General features: G+C 43.7%; 1 protein-coding gene across 1 annotated transcript in view; it reads right to left on the bottom strand.

Moving 5' to 3' along the window:
- htr2cl1 (5-hydroxytryptamine (serotonin) receptor 2C, G protein-coupled-like 1) overlaps positions 1-13,207 on the bottom strand; it is a 39,743-nt gene that overhangs the window by 21,913 nt on the left and 4,623 nt on the right. The window contains exon 2 of the mRNA XM_033984106.1: positions 2,382-2,582. Coding sequence (XP_033839997.1) covers positions 2,382-2,582 — 201 coding nt within the window. The remainder of the gene's footprint in view (positions 1-2,381; positions 2,583-13,207) is intronic.

Raw genomic sequence — 13,207 nt, 5'->3', positions numbered from 1 at the left:
GATGATGTACAGTGATTTTCGCTGACTTTGCATTTTGGAATTTTCAATTCAAGATGGCCGACTTCCGGTTTGTCAGGGGGCGTGGCCATAATAATATTTTTTGTTTGGCATCACTTGAAGAATGCGTGTCCCGAATTTCGTGGCTCATCTTGGTGATTAATTAGGATGTTCTGAATGCATAAGGTAAGTGAGGAATAACTTTGGACCACTGCAAACCGTTTAAAATGAACCAGTTCTGTTTTTAACGTTTTTTGAGACGTAAAAATTAGGTTGGATTGTGTAACTGCTACTGCAAATCGACAACGTTTACTCTGTTAATGTTAGAGTAAATATGTTTAAAGGAGCTCCATGTGACTTTTCTGGTGGAGGGTGCTGACCTTGAACTCGGCCCGGTGGCGTTACTTGTTTGTCTCGTCGGAGATACGCAAGTTTAATGCCAAACTGTGAAATATTACAGACAAAGCACCGACATCTCCATGGAAACAAGCCTCCAAAAATGAAATGAAATGCTATTTTTTAAGCATGGTACATATTAAAACAACACACACACAGAAAACAGTTGGGTAGTCTGTGCTTTAATACATTTTATTTGAATGGGTTGTTTATTTTATACGTTGCGCTGTAATAAAAGTTAGCTTTAGCTTTGAGACACGGTGGGTTAGCGATCATGTGGTCTCTCTCTGCACACAGTTTATTGATCGATTTGAGACGGTATAATCTACCACAGGCTTAAAGACTTTGTACCTTTAGGATCGATGCAGAAGAGAGTATTGGCTCCACACTGGTTTTATACTGTTGTGTGTGATCATTGTAAAGCAACGAGTGTGAACACAACACAGAGCATCGATCAGACTTTAAGAGAGAGAAGACAGAGAGAAGAGGGAGAGAGAGAGAGAAGAGGGAGAGAGACACACCACAGAGCACAGCATCGATCAGACTTTAAGAGAGAGAAGACAGAGGAAGAGGAAGAGAGACACAACACAGAGCACAGCATCAATCAGACTTTAAGAGAGAGAAGACAGAGGAAGAGGAAGAGAGACACAACACAGAGCACAGCATCAATCAGACTTTAAGAGAGGGAAGACAGAGAGAAGAGGGAGAGAGAAGAGGGAGAGAAGATGGAGAGAAGAGGGAGAGAGAGACACAACACAGAGCACAGCATCGATCAGACTTTAAGAGAGAGAAGACGGAGAGAAGAGGAAGAGAGACACACCACAGAGCACAGCATCAATCAGACTTTGAGAGAGAGAAGATGGAGAGAAGAGGGAGAGAAGAGGGAGAGAAGAGGGAGAGAAGAGGGAGAGAGACACAACATAGAGCACAGCATCGATCAGACTTTAAGAGAGAGAAGACGGAGAGAAGAGGGAGAGAGAAGAGGGAGAGAAGATGGAGAGAAGAGGGAGAGAGAGACACAACACAGAGCACAGCATCGATCAGACTTGAAGAGAGAGAAGACGGAGAGAAGAGGGAGAGAAGAGGGAGAGAGAAAGAGAGAGAGAAGAGGGAGAGAAGAGGGAGAGACACAACACAGAGCACAGCATCGATCAGACTTTAAGAGAGAGAAGATGGAGAGAAGAGGGAGAGAAGAGGGAGAGAGAGAGAAGAGGGAGAGAGACACAACACAGAGCACAGCATCGATCAGACGTTAAGAGAGAGAAGACGGAGAGAAGAGGGAGAGAGACACAACACAGAGCACAGCATCGATCAGACTTTAAGAGAGAGAAGACAGAGAGAAGAGGGAGAGAGAGAGAGAAGAGGGAGAGAGACACACCACAGAGCACAGCATCGATCAGACTTTAAGAGAGAGAAGACGGAGAGAAGAGGGAGAGAAGAGGGAGAGAAGAGGGAGAGAGACACAACACAGAGCACAACATCGATCAGACGTTAGGAGAGAAAAGACGGAGAGAAGAGGGAGAGAGAGGGAGAAGAGGGAGAGAGAGAAGAGGGCGAGAGACACAACACAGAGCACAGCATCGATCAGACTTTAAGAGTGAGAGAGAGAGAGAGAGAGAGAGAGAGACAAAGATGAGCCACAGTGGAGGTTTAGGGGTTTAGTCCCTGTTTAGTCCTGGTTTAGTTCTGGTTTGGTTCTGGTTTGGTTCTGGTTGTCTGCAAGTGACTTAGCACCAAGTTCTCCACAAACATGAGGTGCGAGATCGGAGAGGGGCCCCAGCCCTGTCATGAACGGCTGTGCTCACCGACCCCCGGGGGCCGGCTAACCTTGACAACTCAAAGATCCAGATCCTGGTTCAGTCCTGGTTTAGTCCTGGTTTAGTCCTGGTTCAGTCCTGGTTTAGTCCTGGTTCAGTCCTGGTTTAGTCCTGGTTTAGTCCTGGTTTAGTCCTGGTTTAGTCCCGGTTTGGTCCTGGTCCTGGTCTTACCTATAGAGATGGTCCAGACGGCGGCGATCTTGAGCATGGCTTTGGTTCTGGAGTTGAAGCGACTGTGTTCGATGGGGTTCCTGATGGCCACATAACGGTCCAGGGAGATGGCACACAGATGCATGATGGACGCCGTGGAGAAGAGGACGTCCAGGTAGATCCAGATGGGACAGAGCGAGAGAGGGAGGGGCCAGGCGTAATCTGTGAAGAGAGAGAAATGAGTGAGTAGAGGAGAAGAGAGAGAGACAAAGACAGACAGGGAGGGGCCAGGTGTAATCTATGAAGAGAGAGAGAGAGAGAAACAAGTTAGACGAGGAGGAGAGAGAGACAGAGAGGGAGGGGCCAGGTGTAATCTGTGAAGAGAGAGAAACTAGTGAGAAGAGGAGGAGAGAAACAGAGAGAGACAGAGAGGGAGGGGCCAGGCATAGTCTGTGAAGAGAGAGAAACGAGTAGAGGAGGAGAGAGAGACAGAGCGAGAGAGGGAGGGGCCAGGCGTAATCTGTGAAGAGAGAGAAATGAGTGAGTAGAGGAGAAGAGAGAGAGACAAAGACAGACAGGGAGGGGCCAGGTGTAATCTATGAAGAGAGAGAGAGAGAGAAACAAGTTAGACGAGGAGGAGAGAGAGACAGAGAGGGAGGGGCCAGGTGTAATCTGTGAAGAGAGAGAAACTAGTGAGAAGAGGAGGAGAGAAACAGAGAGAGACAGAGAGGGAGGGGCCAGGCATAGTCTGTGAAGAGAGAGAAACGAGTAGAGGAGGAGAGAGAGACAGAGTGAGAGAGGGAGGGGCCAGGCGTAATATGTCGAGAGAGAGTGAAAGGAGTCAGGAGAGGAGGAGAGAGAAAGAACAGGTGAAGACTGAACGAGAAGAGACAGCAAGAGAGAGGGAGGGGTCAGGCATAAACTGTGGAGAGAGATGAGTAAAGAGAAGAGGAGAGAGAGAAAGAAAAGTAAGAAGAGGAGGAGCGAGAGAGAGAGAGCTGGGTCTGTGAAGTATGAATGAAGAGACAGGTGAGGAGAGGAGGGTGGAGAGAAAACAGGGAGAAAGAGGGAGATGAAGAGAGAGAAATAAGAGAGGAGAGTAGGGCTGCAGAGAGAGAGAGTGGGAGGGATTAGAAGTACAAATATAAAATGGTCAGGAAAGTCAGGATAATATAAAGAATAAAGATCATTTGTCCTTCACAGGAGGCTTCATGTGTCTATAGCAACGCTGTCAATCAAACCTGTTGCTAAGGCTACTGGGAGCAACCTCAGAAGAAAAAGTGCCTGATTGGTGTTTTATTAATGTTCATATCTTGAGTTACAGACACAAGAGCGAAATAAAAATACTAAGATCATGTAGAGCGGGTTAATACGAACATTTTAAGAGGGAGTGGGCGCAGCAAACCCGATAGCGAAAGAGTAAGAGAAAGGGAGGGAGAGAGAGAAAGAGGGAAAAGAAAAGGAGAGAAGGAGAAGAAGCAAGGGAGAGAGAGAGAGAGAGAGAGAGGAAAAAAGACAGAGGGAGTGGGCGCAGCAAAACTGTTAGCGAAAGTTTAAGGGAAACATAAAGAGAGGGAGAGAATGATGAGAAAAGAGAGAAGAAAGAGAGGTGAGAGAAAGAAGAGAGCAAAGAGAGAGAAAGGGGGGGAGCAAAAGTGAGAGATAGAGCCAATAATAGTAGAAATATTAGGGGTTTAGCGACAAAGAAAAACCAGGATCATGTAGAGCGGGTTAATACGAACAATTTAAGACCAAAAAGACGAGTCCGACAGCAGCGGTTACAAACAAAACAGCGACAGTTTTTCAATAGAAAGTGAACTGAAGCCAGAGTCGACGGAGCCAGAAGCGCACCACACTCACTTCCTATTTAGCAGGTTAGCTAGCATTTCTATACACAGTCTACGGCCCCGAGGCAGCTGTGACTAAAGTGAAAAATGCACCAAATTTTGCAATAAAACGTTATCGGACGATGTTTGTTATTTCTATTAAAGATTCATAATGTAACGTTTCTGGCGGAAGGTTCCACAGTATGGCATTAAACATATTTGTCGTGCTTTTATTCAATTACATGTGTTTTTATTGCATTTTTGTATTTATTTTTCGTGCAGTGGACACTCGAGTTGGCTCTATACAGAAGCCTCGACCAAGGACCACAAAAAAATCAATTGTAATTAGCAAACTGAATGAAAATTAGCAATTAGCTCGAGCCGGTTGCTAGTTTGAGCCCTGTGCATTTGGACGCGTCGGTACAGAGAGCCTGAGTCTGCCTCGGCGACCAGGGCTTTCCATACAGACCTGAGTAAACTTTAATTAAAACAACAACACATCAAATACACGGGAGGCTCCCAGGGTCCCCAGGGTAATCAGGTAAAGATGTGTGTGGAAATGCGCTTGTAAAGTATTACTCTAGTGATACAGATAAATCAGACATTAACATATGCGGATTAAACGATCAAATGTTACGCAGGAGGCATTCAAAGTGTGAGTTAGAGAGGTTCATTTGTGCAGCGCCGCAGTGAGAAGTCAAACTTTAATTAAGTTCAATTCACTGGTTTAAGGGTTTGGGGTTTTTTTTTGTTTTGTTATTTTGTCTGTGAGTTTTGAACTGGTTTCAAGAGATTGGTTAAAATTTTTTCCCAGAGAGAGAGAGAGAAGAGAGAGAGAACAGAAAGAGAGAGACAGAGAGAGAGAACAGAGAAAAACAGAGAGAAGAGAGAGAAAAAGGGAGAGAGAGACACAGAGAGAGAGAGAATAGAGAAAAAGAGAGAGAGAACAGAAAGAGAGAGACAGAGAGAGAGACAGAAAGGCAGAGAGAAAGACAAGGAGAGAGACAGAGAAAGAAAGAGAGAGAGTAGAGAAAGAGAGAGAGGGAGCCAAAAAGACAGAGAGAGAGAGACAGAGAGAGAGGGAGAAGAGAGAGAGAACAGAAAGAGAGAGACACAGAGAGAGAACAGAGCGAAAGAGAGAGGGGAAGAAAGCTAGAGGGAGACAGAGAAACAGAGAGAGAAAAATGGAGAGGGGGCATAGAGAGAAAAAGGGAGAGAGAGACTGGGAGACAGAAAGGCAGAGAGAAAGAGACAAGGAGAGAGACAGAGACAGAAAGAGAGAGAGCAGAGAAAGAGAGAGAAGAGAGAGAGACAGAAAGACAGAGAGAAAGAGACAGAGACAGAAAGAGAGAGAGAGAGAAGAGAGAAAGAGACAGGGACAGAAAGAGAGAGACAGAGAGAGAGAGAGACAGAGAGAGGAGCCAGAGATAGGAACCAAAGCAAGGAAACAGAGGAGCCAGAGAGAGGAAAGAGTGTGAAGCCAGAGAGAAGAGCCAGAGAGAGGAACCAGAGAGAAGAGAGAGAGAAGACCCAGGGCAGTGTGAACGACTGGTTTCAGTGTTTTCTCATTAAGCTGCGTTCACACTTTAGAACTTGATGTCATAGTTTCAGACGGGGGGCGGGGCTTGTGTCCCTCTATGAGAGTCTCCATCTCCAAACTAATGACCCACAAACGTTGAACCTGATCAATATTTGTTTGGAACTGACTCCACAAACTTGCCACGATTTACTTCAAGATATCAGTACATAAATAGAGATAAAATCGGTTTAAATACACTTCCAGACAAACGTTTGGACACACCCTCTCATTTAGTGTTTTATTTTTGTATTGATTTATTTTTTTACTACTTCCTAGATTTTAGATGCATACAGAAGACCAAACTGTGTCCAAACTATTGTTAATTATAAATATATATGTATGAAAAATCGACCGATAACGGATTCTTACGAGTTCACGCGAGGTTAGACAGAGCAAATCTTTGTGAAACTGTATCTGTAAGAGTTGAAGCTATCTGTTCTTTTCCATGTTAAATAAATCAGATGCCCTATCTTTAATGTATTAACAGACAGATTATTAAAGAAGTGATGAATACTGAGATGTGAAGCTACAGTCGGTTTGCATAGTACATGAGCGGCAGTGTGAAACAAGGCCACGTGGGAGGACCTGTGAAAGTACATCCGCTTTAAGGATGAATGGAGCCTACAGACCAACTCGACACAACAGTTTAAAAGTACTGGCCACTACACTTAAAGGACACTGTGACAAAGTGGGCCTTTGTCCCTTTTAATAGTACTATGATTTGGTTTTGCACATGTTTGTTCATTTTCAATAACTTCAATACTCAACGAAATAGAACTATCCCGGGTTTGTTTTGTTTAGTTGCAATCAGTAAATCACCACACATTTGTTAGTTAAATATATTTTATTTAGTTAAATGTATCTATTCAGTTCAGTCCAATAATCGTCTTACCTGCATCTCCACATGGTCCAGACAAAGAGGGGGCGTGGCCTATGTCGGCCATTTTATAGGCTTGAGTGGGGTCGTGGGCCGGACCATGTGGAGGGGGGAAAACTGATTTAAGTTTGTTTATTTCTTTGTGTTAATGTCTTGTGTATTTTTGTTTCATGAACTAAGTGTTTATAGTTTGTTTAGTTAAACACTTTTGGTAAAGGGACTTGGGCCGAGAGATGTTTTTATGGAATATAGGCTTTTGTTACTCCCACCGCACCCTGGACAAGAGATGGAGTAGACCGGGGGTGGGGCTTCCGGTACAGGGAAGTATATTAGTCTGGGCAATTAGACAGATGGAGAACACCAGTATAGCCAGAGTACACGTGGCTTTTGTTTCAGTTGTTTAAGTTTGGTTGCTTAGTTTTTCGTTGAGCACTGTTAATTTTTGTAAATATGTATTATTTTTTGTGTGTTCACGGTGTACCACTACACAGGAATAAATGTGTCTAATGGGACTTCTTTTGAGTCTGCCTCCTATTTTGATCACTCGGGCCAGCTTCCTCACAGGCACGTAGTATTTAAATACTTTTATAATAACGTCCCCTCACCGCAGATAAACCACAGACCGTGTAAAGAAGTGGACTGAATGAGCGTGACGTCTAGGGATGGGACGATGCGCGATAAAATTGCGATAAAAAAGGTCCGTTAGTAATCGTTCGTGCTGTTTTTTTTAATAATCGTGATCATCGTACATGGTTATAATCGTCTTTACAGCATCAGATTACCTCATATTTGCAGTTTCAATGCAGTGTTTAGATGTTAGTTCTGGTGTTTGTCCACAAGGGGGCGCTCTGTCGCAGCAGTGAAGCTTGTTAGCGTCCGCGCGGAGTCTGATTTGGGGACGGTTCGTCGCCTCGGTCACCGTCACGGCTCGTGGGCAGCGGATCTGGATCTCGCTGACATATATCCTTCACTTAACAAGGTGAAATCTGATGCGTGGAATTATTACGGATTTGAAAAACAAGACCCAACAAGATGAGCCGCCGGTCTGCAGAGCCCGTCGGACAAAAGATACGGCTCCGAGGTCAAACACGAGCAACTTAAGCGCACAACCATCCTCCATTGTTGCCGAAAATATCCATCATAAGTAACAAACCATGTGAAATAAACTATTGAATCTAGTTTGTGTTAGTTTGGATTTGTATGAATATTGGAGCGTGTTTGTGTTGACTTTGCTATGCTAGGTTAGCGCTAGCTGAACAACATTTTGCACAGCTGATTGCACAGTTTGCTAGCAGCGGCGCCTGGTTTTACAACAATCATTGATTAATTTGAATACCTATAACCTCCTAGAACCTAGCGTCCACATGAGGACATTATACTGCCATTGTTTAATAATTATCGTGATATTATTGTTAATTGTGATTATTTTGGTCAGAATAATCGTGAGTCTAAATTTTAATATCATCCTATCGATAGTGACATCATCCATAGCGTCCAGCTCCAGTCAAATGAAGCTCATCGAGGCTAGAGCGGTTATAGCGGTGAATTTGGAGCCGAGTTTTACGTTTGGACTGTAAGTATCATAGCAACCAAAGAGCCAATCCAGAGCGAGGCTGTTTAGCAGGGAGCGGGCGCTTAGCAACACTGTCAATCAAACCTGTTGCTAACGCTAGAGAATGTGGCAGAGACTTCGGGGAAAGAAGGCGCCTGATTTGTCTGTTATTAATGTTCATATCTTTAATCACGGGCAAAATAGTGAAATAAAAATACCAGAATCATGTAGAGAGAGTTAATACGATGGAGCTGGAACGCGGCGGCTAGCAGGTTAGCGATGTCCGGTTATATAAACAGTCTATGATATAAACTTATCCAACGTTATATCGACCGACACCAGAGACAGAAAACAACATTTATTTCCTTTAAACCAAAATAAAACAGGACAAAACTGACCCAAATGTGTTATGTAGCTGTTATTTACCTTCAACCAGGATATCGTGTGAATCGATTTTTGGGAGCCGATATCTGATCCAACCAGTATCAGATCATTGTGTCCCTAACTTCAACTGATACCTGCATGTTTGAGTAATCCTGTCCTGTCCTGCATTTGAGGCTTGAACATTTCTGTCTTTATCTATCCCCTACTGCTGCGTTTCAGACGACATAACAGCGTTTTATCGGCAAATATTTAAAATGAATATGGGTCAAATGCAGGTTTTTGTTGTAACACAGTGAGTTCTTGGGTCTAGTCATTGATAGAAATGATCAGGTTCAACATTTGTGCATTTACATTTTTATACATTTGTCCCTCATTATATCGTGGCCTCACTGTTTCGCCGACTTTTTTAGGGCGATTTTTCATGTTTTTTTTACACCGTCTGAACATGCATTGTGTTCTGTGTCCTGATTGGCTGTTGGACTGTAGACCATTGTCCATCCGTCTCCTCCGTGCCGTGTCTCCTGTCCAGTACAGAATGTGTTCAGACAAATTTACATAAACGTCGGATCGCAGTGTGACTCTGAAGTGCTGTACGTTTGCAATTTGTTTTCTCCCCGACAAAACCCACAATGTCGACGAAACGTTCAAAGGCGCCGACGAAGGTTTGAACTTTGAGAGAGTTTAAACGAGAGAGAAATGTGAGGAAATGTTAACGCCCGTGTGAGAAAAGTGTATAAAGTGTGTGGTGAGGGGTTTTACAGACAAAAACATAGAGAATAATTGTAAAAAATAAAGCTGATACGTCGCGGATTTCGTCTATTGTGGGTTATTTTTTAGAACGTGACCCCCGCGATAAACGAGGGACCAGTGTATTTCATGGCAAAGTACAATGTAATCAATAGAAAAACCTGAAAACCACCTGTCTCCGCCCACAGATCTGTACTTCCTGTTATTATTATTATTTCCTTAGTCAGACTTTTTCAACAATAAATCAGATTATAAATATATAACACACAAAAGCACAATATGTCTCCTTTAAATAATGAATAATGCAGAATCTAATACCTCAAACACTTCCCAGAATGCATTTCCTCTCTCCTTTCTGACCGCCGCGGGGCCACGGCTCAGACCACCGTCCCAAATTCAGGCCATCTCGAGCCCCTGACCTCTGACCCCCTTCCACGGAGCAGAGAAACTAAATCAAACACGCCCCAGGGGTCAACAAAACAAGCGCACCCAAAACCAATACTGGGCCCCGGCTTCAAACGCACCGCTGCAAGATTTATCCGCGCTCCTCTGGGATACAGTCAAGCGGTACTGTTTTTACGTCAGATGCCCTAAATTTCACAACCTGGTATTGGCTATACAACGACATTAAAGGTGCAATATGGAACTTTTCTGCTTTGCCTGGAATGTTTATCCTACATTTTTTAATAAGAAAAACACATATAATTATAAGATGGATAACGTTAAAGGGCCAATTTTACACTATTTAGCTCTTCTCTTAAACCAAAAACACTCTGTTCCACCTTGTGATGTCATCATGTGGTGATACAGGAAGTGCTCCACTGTGTTTCTAAACTCCACACACCTTCACTAGAATCATTTGGATCATTTCAGACTTGGAATTGCGAATCACTACTGAACTAAACGTAAAAGGTAGCTGTTAACTTGAAAAACTACCACTTCATGACATCATAAGGTGGAAAGGAGCATTTTGAGCTTTGGGAGACGTAGACAGACTTGTGTAAATGAAACAAAACACAACTCCAGGTCGGCTTTTGACGATGCAACAACATTGTAACACGGGTTAAAACTCACAACAATCAGTTTCGTGCAGTTTAATTGAATGTACTGTGGAACATTCCAGGAAAAGCACTAACATTTCCATGGAGACAAGCAGAAAGGTTTCAATGCGGTTTGGAAATAATCCTTTTTTCACTCTATCTGTATGCAGGAGTAGTAGTTTTAGGACTTTTTGTTTGACTTTCTTTTAAAATGAAATTAGCATAAGTGCATAATATGACTCCATTGCTTCATCAAATAGAGTTCCCTCATACATTTACGGTTTATTCTCTTACACAGCGTGAGTCTCATTCAGGCCAAATTGAAACGATGGTAATTCTGCTCTGCGCTTTAAACAGAGTCACTTTCAAATGTAAATGATGAAACTGAGGATTTTTTGAGTGCTTTTTGTCACTGACCCGACGGAGCAGAGCCGCCCGGGACGAGCATGAAAGAAAGTAATATAACTTTAATACGAGCTTGTGATAAAATATGACATTAAACGTATCTACCTCCACGGAGACGAGCGCGGGACGGACGTCTGCCTCGCTCCCCACTGCGGAGCGCTGTCAGAACGTCCCGCTAATGAAACTACTGCACGTCGCGTCAGGTTTGTGAAGTTGTAGCGTATCGTTTTGCGTCATCCGTTTGTATGTTTATGAAAATTGTTGTGCAGGAGGCTTGTGGGTGGAGCCTTGTACTGCTAATCATTAGGAAGGTTTGAATAGCGCCCAGGAGAGATCGCTAGATGACTCAAACATGCATGGACGACATCTAAAAACTTTTCTGGAATGTTTTTTTTGTTTTTTTTTTTAATGAGCAAACGTTATAACATGGCAGGAAGCTCTAGAAAGTCAATTTTGTTTGATATCCATCCATTTTCTTCTGATCTATCCAGGGTCACATCACAGGGGGCGTCCTCCAGCTCCTCCGGTGGGACCCCAAGGCGTTCCCAGGCCAGCCGAGACAGCCCTTCCAGCGTGTCCGGGGGCCTCCTCCTGGTGGGACACGCCTGTAACATCACCCCAGAGAGGCGTCCAGGAACAGATGCCCGAACCACCTCAGCGGCTCCTCTCAACGTGGAGGAGAAGCGGCTCTACTCCGAGCTCCTCAGCCCGGTCACCCCGCAGAGGAAGCCCATTTCGGCCGCTCGTATCCTCGATCTCGTCCTTTCGGTCATTACCCCAGAGCTCATGACCATAGGTAGTCACAGTGATGTTTGATACCCCCTTTTTGAAAATCTAATAAATGTTAGATAGACACGTTTTATGCCGTAGTGTCAAACATTTGAGTCGAAGCAATAAAATCTCTGTGAAGACAAGCAGGTGGCAGACCCTCCATCAGAGACACAGAACACCTTTAAAAGTCCAATATTACGAAAAACAGACTCTTCTTAGCTTTAGCCATGTTATATTGTTGTTACGTCCTCAAAAACAGACCTGGAGTTGTGTTTTGTTCCATTTACACATGTTTGAATAACACTACATTATTAGTCTGTTACATCTCCAAAGCTCAAAACGCTCTGTTCCACCTTGTGATGTGAAGTGGTAGTTTTCACGTTAACAGCTACCGTTAACCTTTTGTCTTTAGTTCAATAGACAATTCTCAGGCTGAAATGATCCAAATGGTTCTAGTGAAGCTGTATGGAGTTTAAAAACACAATAGAGCACTTCCTGTATCACCACATGATGACATCACAAGGTGGACGCTAGTGTTTTCTGTTTGCGGAAAGAACTCAGCCTAAATATGCAGGATTCGTGAGTTAAACATGCGCGAATGAAACAAAACGCAACTCCAGGTCTGTTTGTGACGAGGAAACGACATTGTAACAGATCAGAAAACAGTGTAATACGGACCTTTTAAGTTATTTATTTTTAAAATCACAACACAAATGAACGAACTAAATAAATGTATCGACTCACTTTGGAAAAAACAAACAAAATAAAAACACCAAAATGTCTATATAACCCCTCGAAATACCACACACTAAAACGTTCACTGTGCAATAAGGTAATCTCATATTAAAATCACAATGAGCGCGCATGGAACTGTAGCCCCTCCCCTTCCCGCGTCTCCTTTTTCCCGCGGCGTACCGTTTATGGGTCTACGGTCCGCGCATTCCCCTCCCCTCCTCCCTCACCGCTCCGTCGCCTGGTGGGTCGATAGAGGAGATATCTCTGATTGAGTTGACCTGAGGGTCGACCAAACATCATCCACCGCTCTGGAACACGGGGCGAGATTCTATAGTACTATTTGCACCGCTTCACTACGGCGCGCACGGATTTATATCAAGACTGAATCAGAAAATACTGTCGTCGGGTTTCGGATGATGTCATAATATTCTATAGACCAATTATATTTAATACAGATGGCGGCAGATAAAACGTGTCCTGTTAGAATGTTAGATTTGTGTTGTAATACGGTGAGTTTTTGAGTCTAAATGATTGGTTTTGGATATTTTATGGCAAAGTACAGCGGAATCAAAAGGGAAAAGTGTCTCTTGCGCCCCCATCTGGTAGTATGACATCGTTACTTTAACTGATTACCCTGTACTTTGCCATGAAATATTTAAAAATACGTTTTGAACCTGATCAGCGTCTGTTAGCATCAAAGACTATACAGTTGTCTCTCGCTATATCGCGGTTCACGTTTCGCGGTCTCGCTGTTTCGTGCAATTTTACGTGCTTTTTTTTTACAGTGTATAAACGTGCGTTGTGTTCTGCGTCCTGATTGGCTGTTGGACTGTAGACCATTGTCCATCCGTCTCCTCCGCGCCGCGTCTCCTGTCCAGTACAGAATGTGTTCAGACAAATTTACATAAACGTCGGATCGCAGTGTGACTCT

The sequence above is a fragment of the Periophthalmus magnuspinnatus genome, chromosome 18 (assembly GCF_009829125.3).
Source record: "Periophthalmus magnuspinnatus isolate fPerMag1 chromosome 18, fPerMag1.2.pri, whole genome shotgun sequence".
Lineage (NCBI taxonomy): Eukaryota > Metazoa > Chordata > Actinopteri > Gobiiformes > Gobiidae > Periophthalmus > Periophthalmus magnuspinnatus.
This window is presented reverse-complemented; position numbering and strand designations above follow the sequence as displayed.